Source organism: Dasypus novemcinctus, chromosome 21 (genome assembly GCF_030445035.2).
Source record: "Dasypus novemcinctus isolate mDasNov1 chromosome 21, mDasNov1.1.hap2, whole genome shotgun sequence".
Taxonomy (NCBI): domain Eukaryota; kingdom Metazoa; phylum Chordata; class Mammalia; order Cingulata; family Dasypodidae; genus Dasypus; species Dasypus novemcinctus.
In genome coordinates, this window is record NC_080693.1 from 32,684,478 (window position 1) to 32,699,910 (window position 15,433).

General features: G+C 45.3%; 1 protein-coding gene across 9 annotated transcripts in view; it reads right to left on the minus strand.

The window, feature by feature from the left end:
* Nucleotides 1-7,568: 7,568 nt before the first annotated feature.
* The window catches only part of VPS53 (VPS53 subunit of GARP complex), a 204,582-nt gene continuing 196,717 nt past the window's right edge, over nucleotides 7,569-15,433 (minus strand). For all 9 annotated transcript variants that reach the window (XM_071210446.1, XM_071210445.1, XM_071210441.1 and 6 more), the window contains 3 exons: nucleotides 13,961-14,098; nucleotides 11,808-11,912; nucleotides 7,569-11,277 (listed from right to left, as the gene is read on the minus strand). In XM_071210446.1, the coding sequence (XP_071066547.1) occupies nucleotides 11,107-11,277; nucleotides 11,808-11,912; nucleotides 13,961-14,098 (414 nt within the window). In that variant the 3' untranslated portion in view covers nucleotides 7,569-11,106. The remainder of the gene's footprint in view (nucleotides 11,278-11,807; nucleotides 11,913-13,960; nucleotides 14,099-15,433) is intronic.

The following is a 15,433-nucleotide window of genomic DNA, read 5'->3' on the forward strand; positions in this document are numbered from 1 at the left end:
AGGGTTCCCCTCCTGGGTTTTGCTTCTCTCTGGGCTCAGATCCTCTGTTTTCTCCACAAGGTCAGCTATAGATTGTCAGGTGAATGACTCTGTCTCTCTCCCTGGGACTTCTTCTGTGTCTAAGGAGCTGTCTCTATTTCTCTCTGTTCTTCTCCTGGCTTGTGTCCTCTCTTCCTGGGGCTTGCTTCTGTTTCCTCTGTGTGCTTACTTCCCAGGGCTCCAGCTCAAGACTCCAGCATCAAACTCAAATTTAAACTCTAACATCAAAATCTCCAGAATCAAAGCTCCAACTCTGACCTTAGCCATGCCTTTTTCTGTGAGTCCCCACCCACCAAGGGATGGAGACTCAACACCTCAACACCCTACTGATGTGGCCCAATCAAAGCTCTAATCATAATTTAATCATGGCCAGGTACAGACCAGTTTACAAACATAATCCATTATCTATTTTTTTGAATTCATAACTATATCAAACTGTTACAGTATGTGTCTCAAAGTTGGTCTATTTGGATTTATTTGGAAGGGAGTATATTGTGCCTCTTCAGCATGGTTATCTATGTTCTTCAATAGAGTTGGGAAATTTTCTACCATTATTTCTTTGAATATTTCTTCTACCCCTTTTCCCTTTTCTTTTTCTGGGACACCCGTGACACATATGTTTGCACATCTCTTGCTGTCATTTACTTCCCTGACCTCCTGTTCAATATTTTCCATTCTTTTCTTCATCTGTTCTTTTGTATGTTTGCTTTCAGGGGCCATGTCTTTGAACTCACCGATCCTTTCTTCTGCTCCTTCAAATCTCCTCTTACATGCTGCCCATGTATTTTAAATTTCATTTATTGCACCTTTCATTCCCATAAAGTCTGCTATTTTTCTATGTATGCTTTCAAATTCTTCTTTGCATCCCTCAGTGTCGTCTTAATATCCTTACTCTCTTTAGCCATCTCATTGAATTTATTCAGGAGATTTGTTTGAACATCTATGGATAGTTGTCTCAACTCCTTTATGTCATTCTGCAGCTTATCTTGTTCCTTTAACTGGACAATATCTTCCTATTTCTTAGTATGGATTGTAAATTTTTGTTGGTGTTTCACATCTGGTTTGCTCATGTATTTATTCTGGGTGCAGTTTCTCCCTTTCATTTAGAGCTTTCTTGCATTTTTTCCCTTGCTGGTTGTGTAGTAGGAGCTGAGGATGTAGTTGGTGCTGTAACCTATGAAGGCAGAAGCTGTCCCTGTTGCTCCAGGAATTGATGAAGTTTCTCCCACATTTCTCCCCTCTCAATGGTAGGAACAGAGCTGCAGCCATGTATAATAATCCACTTTGGGCAGGAAAAGACTATCTGTAGTTGCCTGGAGAGACTGATGAAGCTACACACCCTTTCCTCCCCTACCTTGGGTGGGGATGGAGCTGCAGTTGTGGGCAGCAATCTGTGCCATGTGGGTCCAAAATGACCACAGTTGCCCCGGTAAACTGATTTAGCACCAGACCACCTCCCAGCCAGGGTGGGAATGGACCTTCTGGAGTACCCAATTCATGTTGGCCAAATACAGTTGCCCTGAGAGGCTGAGGGAGTGCTGTGCCTTCTGTCCTTTATGAGGTGGGAATGGAACCACCAATGCCCAATAGTTCAATCCCTGTAGGCTGAAAGTACCCACTGTTACCTGGAGAGCCTGAGGAAACACCAGCCCCCTCCTATCCTAGTGGGCGGTGGAGGTGGTTGTGTGGGCACCCAACAATTCAGTCCCTTTAGGCCAAGAATACCTGCCATTGCCTGGAGAGGCTGAGGAAACACCAGCCCCCTCCTATCCTATTAGGGTATGGGGTTGGATCCACAGGCACCCAACAGTTCTGTCCATGTAGGCCAAAAGTGGCTGCCATTGTCCAGAGAGGCTGTGGAGACACCAGACCCCTCCTATCCTATTGGGGATGGGCATGGATCCATAGGCATCCAACAGTCCAGTCCAAGCAGGCCAAAAGTGTCTGCTGTTGCCTGGAAAGACTGTGGAAACACCACTTTCCTCCTTTCCTATCGGGGGGTGAGGGTGGATCCACAAGTACCCACCAGTCAGGCTGTGTGGGCCAAAAGCACCTGCAGTTACCCAGAGAGGCTGGGCAAATACAGTTCTTCTCTTGTCTTATTGGGGATGGGGGTGGAGACACAGGTGCCCAATGTAGGGTTTGTGCAGACCAAAAGTGCCTGCAGTTGTCCTGAGACACTGAGGGAACATCAGCCCCCTCCTACCCTATGAGGGGACAGAGATGGACTTGAAGGGACTCAACAAAAATTCATGTGGGCTGAAAACCCCTGCTGTTGCCTGGAGAGGCCAAGAATACCCAGCTCCTCTCCTATCCTATTGGGGTGTGGGGATGCAGCCCCGGGTGACTGAATATTCAGATTATGCTGGTGGAGAGCACCTGCAGTTGCCTGGAGAGCCTGGTGCAGGTCCCACCAGCTTCCTGTCTGCTGGAGCCTAGGCTAGGGCTGCAGTCTGATCTTGGTGGACAGAAACCAGTCCCTAATTTCACTGGATTTTCAGTCAGCCAGCTTCCCCTCATGCCAGGGGTGGAGTCAAAATAGCAGCTACCAGACTCTTTCCAACTTGGACAGGCTCAAACTCTAGCTGTTTCTAGGACTATACTTAAGCCAGCCAAATCCATTAATCAGCACCTGAGGTTGGTGGACAACTGTCTCTTCCTCCACCATTTATGGGAAATGGAGTTTCCAATTCCAGTCACGGAATAGCTCCTGATATGGCTTGTGCCATGGGCACCAACCTCTATGAGATGGAGGGCTCTACTCATGCATCATCTCTGCATTTGGGCAGTCTCCTCCTTCCATACTTTCAAGGATGTTGCAGAACACTCTTCTGGTCTCCTGGGACCCCCAAAGAGGTACTTTAGATAGCTCTGGGTGATTGCTAACAGCCTGTAGCATGAGCTGACTCCAGGAGCTCCTTACTCTGCTGCCATCTTGGCTTCCCCTCCATTTACTTTTAAAGTATTTTATTGCTACTTTGGTTAAACAGGGAACCGGCTATTGTTTCAGTGATCCATGATCCTATTTAATAATGTGTTCAAACATGATGACTCTTGACATCGTCTCGATCTCAAACTCAGAATCCCTAGAAAATCACAAGGGACTTATTCTTTGACCTTGTAAAAAGAGAAGCGCTAAAACTAGTTAGATTTATTTGATATAAGTTGCATGGAAAAGTGCTGTCAAATTAAAAAGGGTGTTTTAACCTTTTGTTGATTAAATTTGTATTGGTAAAATGTTATTAATATGTTTTAAAAATTTCATAAAGTTCCTAGAGATCTGTCAATGTCCTCACTGTCCATGAAACATCCTAATTATTCTTAAAATGTTTAATGAGCTCTCATTAGAACCTTCACTTTTGTAAAACAGCAATAAGTTAACCATGACCATTTAAAGTCTTTTGTCATCTACAGGTAGTTTTTATTTTGACACATCCCTAAAATACTTGCAATCAGCTTCAGGCCAGAGTGCTTTGTCTTCAACAAAAAGGACTGTCTCTAAGACCCATGGAAAGGAATGTGCCAACACTCTGGGGCACAGGCATCTAATGACATTGCTTAGAGAACTTTGAGACTATACCACTGGACTGAGCCGAGAGCTCCAGAATCCTAGTGAAGAAGACATGGGTTCATGAGATTAACACAGGATGGAGCAGAACAAGGATTAATTACCTTGACTGAATGGACTGATAAAGAATGATTATAGTTTTGTTTGGATTACTTTCAATGTTTTAATGTTAATGTTTAATTTCCTAGATACAAGGAATCTTTTATGCTTTTTCCTTAAGCTAGCTATAATTAAATACTCATCTTTTCCTTCCTGCCAGAATTTGGAAACTTTCATTGAATGGTCTTATTTTTATGACAATATAATTATTTTCATAGGTTCAATTCAATCTGTCCTCTTTGTTAACAGGATATAAGTAGAGACACTGGTTATTTAACCAAAGCTTTGACTGGAATGTCACATATGAGAATGATGCTCATTTAATCAGACATGATAGGAGGCTTTTAAGGAACTAAGGTTGACTTTATTGAGCCAATGCTTACAAAACTCTCTTGGAGAAACTGGTCTGGTACCTGGCTACTGGGTTCCCAGCACACAAGTCAGTGAAGGTTACTTTCTGGCAGGCATAGTACTGTATAGTACTTTGGCAAGTGTAAGAAAGAGTAATTCACCCAGTTCTATAGGTACTGCAGGTGAAATCTGGTGTCAAGATCTTGGCTTAGCTTCCTAGAGGCTTTTGAAAATCCAATGGGAGGGGGGAGTGGATGTGGCTCAAGTGACTGAGTTCCTGCCTACTCCATTGGAGGTCTGGGTTTGGTTCCCAGTGCCTCCCAGAGAAGACGAGCAAGACAGCGAGCTTATGCAATGAGATGACACAACAAGATGATGTAACAAGAGACATAGGGAGGAAAACATGAGAGACACAACAAAGCAGAGAGCAGAGGTGGCTCAAGCAAATAGGCGCCTTCCACATGGGAGTTCCCAGGTTTGATTCCTGGAGCCTCCTAATAAAAGACCAGCACAAACAGACAGACACAGCAAAAGCAAACAGTGAGGGGGGTAGGGAGAAATAAATAAAATAAATCTTAAAAAAAAAAAACCCAATGGGAAGGAAGGAAGGAGATGTGGCTCAAGCAGTTGCGTGCCCACCTACTACAGGGGAGGTCCCAGGTTCAGTTCCTGGTGCCTCCTAAAGAAGACAACAAGATAACAAGCTGATGCAATGGGCTGGCGTGGTGAGCTGACACAAAAAGATGATGTAAAGGGGAGAGAAAACGAGAAAACACAGTAAGAAATACAAGAAACAGGGTGTGGAGGTGGCTCAAACGATTGGGCACTTCTCTCCCATGTGGAAGGTCCTGGGTTTGGTTCCCGGTGCCTCCTAAAAAGAAGACGAGCACACAAAGAACAGACACAGAGAGTAGACAGCACAAACAACGAAGGGGGTAGAAATAAATAAAATAAATCTTTAAAAAAAACCCAACGGGAGGATCCTTATGAAAACTACCAGTAAAGCAAGCTTAAAAAGGCCTATATGGCCAAATTACCATTCTTCCCGCACACATTTAATGAAACCAGCTTTATTTCATAATCAAGAATAATATTTTGGGGGCTTTCATAAAAAGGAGGGTAATTACGGAGAGAAAATTTTGTGTTTCAATAGAAAATTGAAGCATACTTCTGTGGGATTCTGCTCCTTTTCATTGTCTAAGGTATTTTACACACCCCTGGAAACTGCAGGTAACTGCATGGTTTTGTTTCTTACCTGTAAATTGGACTGAATCCTGTGATCTGGCATATATTATCTACCCCAAATGCCAGGCAAAAAGCTAACTTAGGATGCTTTCTTTATATAGCATTTGATATTTTTCCCATTTGCCTGTTAAAGCCCGATCACAGTACTTTAGTTTGTGAAGAACCTTATGGAATGTGGGCTCTTTAGCAGCTGGTACATTTCCCCTCTCTGAGAAATGCCTTCCTTTTCCGTCAGCGCAAAGCAAACAGGCAGAAGAAGCTAGAGGTCTCTCTACCATTTCACCTGGTACCCCTGAAAGTTGCGGCCCACTTTGTAAATACTTTTCTTGGCCTCAGAAGTAGAGGAACGTTTGTCAAGAAGCTGTTTCTAATTTCTCCCTTCCTGAAAATTACCCAAGACAGAAGAAGGCACATAAATTGTACAAATTCCATCTGATTATAAACCTAAGTTACCAGAACCCTCAGATTAGGGGATAACCATTTCTAGCGAAAAAAGCATTCACTACTTTTATTTTAAAATCACCTATAGCACTGCATTCCCAGGGTCAATATCTCCAAAGGGGATTGAAAGAGCCAAATGGGTATTTTTCAGCTGCTTACAGAGTCAGCGGGCTTTGGCAAAGGTCTAAACTTTGTTGAAAGGCAACTGTAAAGTAATCCAAATAGTTTGTGAATCTCAGGCTTCCAGTTAGGACTCCTTGTCCCAAGATAATCCTGCTTAGAGCTTTTTGGGCATTGTGTAGCAAACAAAACCAAACCATAGACACACACAAAACAAAAAACAAACTAGACAAAAAAACTATAGAGTGCAGGCGTGACCAGCTGAAGAGTCCGGTCTGTGGACACGAGACACTGTACTTTAAGAATTTATTTTTTGGAAGGAAACCTTTGGCAATCTTTCTAATTTGCATTCAGGGGAAACATGCAACATTTTGCATAAGCCCCTGAGCCCACCACCACGAAGAGGAAGGAAGCTCTCTTCTCCGTGTTTGCAGGTTTAGCCCTAAAAGTTTCGGGAACAGCAGCTGCCAGAACAAGGAGAGTACAGAAATGGAGACTTTGCACACTCTTGAGTAAGTTGGATATCACTATCATGACCTAAAAAGGCAAAGACTAGTCATATGCTTGTTGCAGATGCAGCTTTGCGCACAAGCAGTAAGATATTTTGTCACTTAGTCACATTTTATTAAAGTAAGCCCCAGAAGAACGAGGGGCCCCCTGGCTGCTACACATCAACTCTTCAGTCAGGTCAGCCTGGCGAGTGATGAACACACTACACATTTCACACTGCTTTATGCCCACAGAGCATGTGCACACTCGTGGTCTTGTGTGACTTGCACACCCCTATTAAAAATAACCACCTCTCACAGATATTGAAAACTGAGGCTCAGAGGATAAATGACTTGCCCAGTGTCAATGTGCCAGAACCAGACCAGGACGCCAGGTTGGCTGCAGAAACTTCCAGTCCCAGGCTGCTTTCATTTCCAATGCTTCCCATCACCTCTCACACCTGCTCGTGTAGGTGAGAAGAGAGCCTGGTACGTAAATCGTGTTACACTGCCCTTCTAGGAGGGGATTTATATGGAAGTGTTTCTTTCCTCATCAGGCTGAGTTGGCAACCCTATTAACGTGAGGAGCTGGTGAAAATAAAGGAATGGAAACTAGGTAATGATCTCAAAGCCAAACTAATGGAAGTGCTGCCACGGATTTTCCACTGCTGCAAGAAACATCAGACTTCCCAAAGCGTTTTTATTGCAAAATGCCCACCCAGTTATTAAGGAAACAGGATTAACGCACTTCGTAGAGACCTTAGTCGGGAGTCACGTGGAGAGCAGCTTGTGGGACTGGAGCAGTAAGGGTGGAGAAGGAAAGCCCACAGAACAGAGATCCAGAGGGCAAGAAGGGGTCCCATCCAGAGGAGGACACTTTACACCCGTTACAGAGTGGGTCACTCCCACTGAAGTGCTGGACCCTCAGCTGGACATGCTGGGACCTCGTGTCACAGACGCCACACTCTGCTCTTTAGCACGGTTTCCTTGACTGTCAGCGAAGAGGAGTGTCTTCTTGACTGGGGAGAAAGGCAGCTGCTGGAGGAGAGCCCCAGCTTCACAGGCTTGCTAGATTCTTCCCTACGGTCCACTGTTTTCTATCAACAGCAAGGAAATACATTCTAGCAAATGATAGCCAGTAATGCTTCAATGACCTGTCGTATTTTGTGTTCCAATATGCACTAAGAAATCACTTCCAGACGGGGAAATGACAGATATTTACACAAAAAAGCAATTCCTTTATTTTAAGGAAATTTACATCTCGCAAAAGTATAGAACTTTGAAGGCCCCAGAGACTATCCAATTTGAGAAATATAGAACGAGACTGGAAGTTTTTATTTAATACATAAAATGCAAAGGTTATCTTTATGTATGGCAGCTTTTCATGTGTCCATGTTTCAAAGACTATGGCTTAAGAGGCCCAATGTAGTCCTAACTATTTTATTTTAGGGAATCTGATTTGGGGTAGACAAGAAGTGTGAAACCTTCACCTTCAAGCAAGCTAGTTATTTTGGCGGTTTCTCTTCATAGGGAGAGGAATTACATTTCCAGCTGTGAACTCTGGGCATTTTCCTAGCACTCTGTAAACGGAACTGGGTTTCCTTGTCCAATAGCAATTCAGGCTGAGTGACTTTCCCCTCATCAGGCAGCATCCTCAGACCTGCTCAGCACGGCTGCTCCGTAACTGGTACGCTGGCCTTTGGCAGGAGGCCCTCAGTCCTGTGTGATGTGTACTGAGGAGGCCACTCTAGGCATGAGAAAGCAGGCCTCCTTCCTGGGTGCTGGGTGGAGGCCTGGGTACTGGTTCTTTGTTCTGGGAGGGAGAGAGAGAAGGAGAGAGGGAGGGAGGGAGTTGGAGCAAGAGCTTCAATTCTGGAGCTGAATCTGGAGGTCAAAACTCCCTGTCCACCATGGCTCTGGTTTCACTGTTACGGCCCAAACAGAACTTTTTCCAGCCTGGGTCCTTCTATGCCAGCTATCAGGAGGTCTGTTCATAGTAACAGCAGTGAATCTGTTACTTATAATTTACCAATATTTAAGCACATAAAAGGCTTTAAAGGTTGTTTTTGTTTTTTGTTTTTTAAGGGGCTAGAGCTAGAGGAAGAAGTGGGAAACAATGGGTACAACATCTAAGTTTAGCTGAATCACAGAGTTGTTAGCTGCTGCTCTTATCAATGGGTGCTCCTTTATATATGTCATTTTGAAGTGATAATAATAAATAAAGCTTCTGTTTGAGTCTTGGCCATCAAAACTGGGGTCGATGCTGGGGAAAGCCCAGTTCTTGGCATGGTCCCTACCACCAACGCAAGTTTAAAATCAAAGTTGCTGGCTGTCAGCAAAGAATAATCACCATGCCAGTACTAGCTCATTGGGACAGAAATTACACTTTGCAGAGAGAACACAAATACACATTCATGAAAATGTGCTACAGGAGCCCTTCAATAAAGCAGATTTCTGTCTATGGCAATGGTCCTTAAAAGTATCATCACCTGTGGGACTTTTTTGAATATATATGCTGGGCCTCACCCCAAACTTAGTGATTCAGAATCTCCAGGCATGTGGGTTTCTAAAAAGGACCGCCAGGGATTTGGACACAGAACTCCCAGGTGAGAAACATACTCTGTCTTTACAGGATACACATGGTCTTCAGTCCCCATCAACAAGACATGAAACATAACTCCCACTGACATCCACTGGCTCCTCGGGGATTACTGACAATGTAACAAATCAGGAAAGCAACTTCCCTGGCTGTGACCATCAAGTGGGAAGGACAAAGTGGCTTGGCAGCTCAGTGCTATTGTGGGCACATCCAGAAGACAACTTGTCAAGAACGCGCTGAGAGAGAAGTGTGGGTCTGCGAGTGACAAGAACCAGTGACTAGCCCTGCAAAACGAAATCTACTGGGCCTTCAGGTGCAACCCCACTGCCCCCTTGTACTCTGGTGGTTTACCAAGCTTTTCCTAAAGGTCACAGCTCTTTCTTCCCCTACTTGTTTCTTCTCAGTGTACTTGACTTTGAGATGCTCAGTACATGAGTCAGACTGACCAGCAAGAACAGGCTGGAGGCGAGGAAGGAATGAGGCCCTGGAGCAAAGTCGGGGTTCCTGGGCTGAGTCGAGGAGAAAGGCTGGGGAGCGGGAAGGTGACGGTGGCGAGTGCTTATGCTAGTAAAGCAAGAAGGGGAGAAATAATTTTTTTGCTCAGATTTTCAAACCTTTAAGTTTCTGACTGTATCACAGTTTAATGTTTTATGGATTTTTAGGAAACTTTTCTACCATCCTGAAAATGCCCTTTGAGTCCTATTTGCTATCCTGACTTTACACTGAGGCCTGTTACATAGATTCTCTGTCAAGAGCTTCTCCTTCCTCCTCAGCATGCCCTGCACCTGGCCAGCAAATAGTAAGTCCACAAATGCTGGCACCAGCAGTGGTTACCTTGAGGTCGCGGTCACGGGTACCCCAGGCTTGGCTTCAGGGGAAGGCAGCACTACCTGACAAGCTGCCGGGTTGTAGGAAACAGCTTCATCCGTTTTTAGAACTGCCCCTAAGTGGCAATCTCTTCTGCAGGATGAAGGGCCAGTGGTGGGCAGGAAGGTCAGGCCCCGGGTTGGGGTGCAGTCAGGGCTGGGCCAGGTTCCCAGCCTGGTAAGATCAAACTTCTGTTTCCAAGATGTCCACGGATCCAAGTACTTTCTCATTAGTATTAAAAGTGAAATACTAATAAATACACCTGGCCCTTATTTTTGATGACCCTAGAGAGTATTTTGGAATTGAAAATGAATTGGTAGAAAGAGGATTAGAAGGTAGAGGCTACCTGAGCTTTCCCATACCTTCATCTGAGGCGAAAGCCTGGGATATATATTTTTTTCCAGGGAAAGATCCTGGTTTCACTTTAACAGGCAGGCAATCCCTCTCCCAGAAGGCAGGAGCAGAGGAGAAATAAAGAAATGGAGAAAATAATCTTTTTACATCACCCTGTGCTTGAGCCACGTGGAACCTTCCTTCCAAGTCAGATAGGTCTGGTCCCATAGCCAGGACAGGAGCCCCAGGACAGACAGGAACCCTGGTTTCCAGCCTGATGCCTATAACCCTCGTGGCTGAGAGGCAGAGGGCAGCTCTCCTTAGAAGCAGACAGAAAGGGGCCTGGGGATTGCTGAGAAGTGGGGAGAACACAGGGATAACTTGGCCAAACCAGGAAAAGTACCAGCAGCAAAATAGGGTGGTCATTCTTCCATTCCCCTCTTAGTGAAAGCTCCTTCCCGACACCTGGAATCTGCCGCTTCATTAGCTCAGGCCCTAAAGCCAACCCGGAAAGGGAGGAGGAAAAGTCCTGGGACTCTGGCCACAGAGGGGCTCTCAAATGGCACTGGTGGAGGAAGGGGTGAGAGGCGGGCTTTCTCCACCAAGAGGCCTGGACTGGTGCGGGGAGGAAACGGGCCCTGGGCTGGAGGGTGGGACCACAGGGTGAGTAGAGGACAATCCCATCAGGGTCAGCTACTGCCCTACAGTGGCCTTTTACCCACTGCTGCCTGTTTCAGGAATCAGTGATGATCTCAACTGCCTTTTTTATAACCTAGCCCTGACTGGGATTCTTTGACCAGAACAGAATTAAGACAGGACATGGCAAAGATACATTAACAACCCGAATGTCCCAGGAAGTTTGGGGACTGATGGTCTGAGAGTCTTGGGGTGGAGAGAAGAAGTTAGGGGACTTCCGGGGAGCCAGATGCTGAGGGTCACCAGCCCCTTGTAGGCTCCTACAATCTCTTTTTAATCAGTTTCTCCAGTTTCCGGATGCGAGAAGATTCCTGTTCAGGAGTGGGAGCCATTAGTGACAGGGAGCTGGAGCCTTCTGCCCCTGAGGGCGGGGTGGGGAGCCTCTGGCGGAAGAGCTCCAGCATGCTGCTCTGCTCGCTCCTCTTCAGCCCCTGAGGTCAAAGAGAGAGGAGAAGAAGCACTGTGAGCTCCGTCCCAGAAGGGCTGGGAAGGGAAAGTGCAACTTCTGGATACTCTGTTAGCTGAGGCTTTGCAAACAGCATAACTACTATAGGCGGAGGATCAGCACTCTCTTCAGGGAACTTACCAGCCCAGGGTAAAAGCAGAGGAAGAAAAAAATAGTGACAGGAGAGGAGGGGAAGAAGTGGTTGAGAGAGAAGCAAAGACAGGTTTAAAAGGTGGGGCAGGGGCAGGGTAACCCTCCTGAGCCCCTTCCTCCTCCTCCTCCCTCTCCCCATCTCTGCTGAGCTGTGGCTCTCCAATGGGCAGAGGAGGTACAGCAGAAGCAAGAATTCATATGCCCAGGGCCCTGCTCCTCAAAGGCTTTCTAGAACCAGGTCTGAAGAGTGGGCCAGGCACATGCATTTTGAGAAGCTCTCCAGGAGCCATATCCCACCCCCACCTGAGAAGTGGAGTCTGAGAAGGAAGAGCAGATGTGGATATAAGAAGACCCCACGCTAACCTTCATGTCCAGGATCTTCTGGAAAGTTTCCGTGTTGCAGTCTGTAAGGAGTTTGATGTAGTTGTCAACAAACACCACCAACGGCTCGTGAGGGGCCATCACTACCTGCCAAGGGAGAGAGACAAGATGAGGCCCTCCCAATGCGCGGCAGGGGAGTGCTTCTGCTCAAGTGCAAACTGACCACAACATGGATTCTGAGAGATTTCCTTGATAGCCAGCAGCTTTCAACTCAAGAGATGCCGTGATGGCCTATTTTATATCAACATTCCATTAGAACAAAGTTTCCTATATTTGCTGAACCATAAATATTACCTGGGTGGTTTTGTTTTTATTTTTAATTGTGTAAAATAAATAGAACATAAACACCATTTTGAATGGACAATTCTTTGACATTAACTGCACTAACAACACTGTGTAGCTTTCACTACTATTTCCAGACTATTGTCATCATCCCAAACCAAAACTCAAACTCATTTAGCAACAATTCCACATCCCCCTTCCACATGTTAACCACTATTCTGCTTTCTGGTCTCTGAATTTGTTTATTGTAAGTATTCTATATAAGAGAGATCATATAATATTTATCTTTTTGTGTCTGGCTCATTTAGTGCAACAGGATGTCTTCCAGGTTTATCCATGTTGTAACATGTACCAGCGCTTCACTTCTTTTTATGACTGACTAATATTCCATTGTATGGAGAGACCGCATTTTGTTGACCCATTCATCTGTTGATGGACACTGGGCTGCTTCCACCTGTTGGCTGTTGTGAATAATCCTGCAATCAATAGTGGTAAACCAATATGGTACTAGAGCTCTCCTACTCTGCCATCTTCCCATAATCCTCTCATCACCTGGGTTGTTTTTCAAAGTACAGATTCCCATGTTCCTCCTCTGAAGATTCTTATCCAATAGTCCTGGATGGGGTCTCAGGTGATTTTTTAAATATCAGGACAATTTGGGAAACTCTGTTAGAGGGTGACCTGTTTGAGATATTTCATGGGTATATGGTACCTGCTCCTTCTATCTTGACATACACATTTTCCTGAGACATGAATGCAAAAGGATCTGATTTAAGTTGATTTTCTCAAAATCAGAATTCCCAAAGCTGCCTTCTTCTTCTGAAACTTAAAATCTGGAACATCATTTAAACTATCAATTAATACACATCAGAAGTAATGGTATCACAATCCTCAAATTCATTTTTATTTGGTTTTGTAATGTAGAATCTGGTTTTCTTCCCCCAGGGAATTGATTTTGTTTTGAATTCCTGAGAATGTGCCAATGCGTGACAGGGCATACTTTGCTCAGAAATTCTCTGCAGGTAATTCCCAAACTGTACTCTCTCCTTCCCGGTGTATAAGGCAGCTGGGTAAGTGACCAGGCTCCTTCCAATTTCCCTGGGCTGTAGGCCCAAAGGACTGTGCAGCTACCCTCACCCGGTCCCACTGACGTCGAGGTTCCCACCGCTACTTCTTATTCCTGCCATCGTTTTAGTCACACTGTGAAACAGATGTGAAGAGCCTGTGAGGCCTGGGCTTTTAAAGCCATCCTTGACGGTTCCATTTGCTCTTTAGCCTTTTCCTCTCTTCCAAGCAGGCCCCTTCTCTTTTCAACAAGTGAATGGGGAAATCAGATGGAGATGCTCAGGGCTTAGGACATCCTGAAAGTCATCATCCAATTAAAACATTTTGTTAAATGAGTTTTAAGAAAAACCCTCTGCACTGATTAGACTTGGTTACTATAGCATCTGTTCACAGAGTGCTTTCAGAGTTGCAGGGTGTAGAGAGCAAAAGGGGCTTAGGTAGAACTAAGCAGCAGCTGGATATCTGGGCCTGAAGTTCTTGCTGAAAAGCAAGGAACTCCAGAGGCAACTCCAAATAATTCTTAATCTTGGCCAAATCTATGACAAGAAAATCCCATTATAACAAAGAATTCATTTGTCAGAAAGAATTACTGACCTCAAGTAACTGTCCACTGATTTTCAACAACATTTGATGAGGCCAAAATCTAGATCAGTCAAAGAATGTGGATAACCCTGTGGGACTGGTGCGGATGGGCCCTAACCTGTGCTTTCAAAACCCATGCCCCTTGGAATAAGAGATCAAATACGCAGCCTTTTAACAGGAACCCCGAGGAAGTTACACGCCAGCACCTTGAGGATCATCTCGGCCCGCGTCATGCCTTTCACAACGATCTTAGTGTAACTGGCAGGCGCTTTCCTCACCACCTGAGAGCCGATGGAAGGTAAATCGAGCAGGACCATCTTCAGGGAGTGGGTATCCAGCAGCAGCTGTGGAGTAAAGCAGAACATTACCAGCCACTTCTCATGGACAAGCACCTGGTGGACACATGCTGATGAATAAAACTTCCCTCATTATACATGTAATTTATTCTCCCTGCAGAAATCTTAGGAAATAAACAGAAATACAAAAGGGAAAATTTTTAATTTCCACCTCCAGGGAAAACACAAAAACCACAGTTAAAATGTAGTGTATACTCCTTCTGTTCTGTGTATGTGTGTGTATAAAAAAACTAAAACTGCATACATCAAGCTATAGAACCTGATTTTCTTATTTAAGATACGATGTAGGAAACGGACGTGACTCAACTGATAGAGTGTCTGCCTACCATATGGAAGGTCCAGGGTTCAAACCCAGGGCATCCTGGTCTGTGTGGTGAGCTGGCCCACATGCAGTGCTGCCACGTGCAAGGAATGCTGTGCCACACAGGGGTGGCCCCTGCATAGGGGAGCCGCATGCATAAGGAGTGTACCCCGCACTGAGTTGCCCAGCATGAGAAAAGTGCAGTCCGCCCAGGAGTGGCGCCACACACATGGAGAGCTGATACAGCAAGATGACGCAACCAAAAAAAAGAGAGACACAAATCCCCGGTGCCGCTGAGAATACAAGAGGACACAGAAGAACACACAACAATGGGGGAGAGGGAAACGGACTTGGTCCAGTGGTTAGGGCGTCTGTCTACCACATGGGAGGTCCATGGTTCAAACCCCGGGCCTCCTTGACCTGTGTGGAGCTGGCCCATGCGCAGTGCTGATGTGCGCAAGAAGTGCTGTGCCACGCAGGAGTGTCCCCTGCGTAGGGGAGCCCCACGTGCAAGGAGTGCGCCCCGTAAGGAGAGCTGCCCAGCGTGAAAGAAAGTGCAGCCTGCCTAAGAATGGAGCCACCCACACAGACAGCTGACACAACAAGATGATGCAACAAAAAGAGACACAGATTCCATGTGGCTGACAACAACAGAAGCGGACAAAGAAACAAGATGCAGCAAATAGACACAGAGAACAGACAACCGGGGTGGGGGGGAGGGGAGAGAAATAAATAAAATCTTAAAAAAACAACAACAAAAAATTGGGGGAAGAGGAGAGAAATAAATAAAATAAATAAAAAAAAATAGATACGATGTAACCCATTCCCCTGTTTAATTTGTTCCTAGATTTTTACTATTATAAATAATGAATACTGTGATGACTAGCCTTGGACGTATGATTCTTGGTATATCAATGGCATTTCCTTAGGACACTTTTTGGGACAGGTCAAAGCACTAAGTTTCCTGGTACATATTTTTGACTTGCTTTCCAAATGGAAAGTACACATCTATGGGCAGTGCA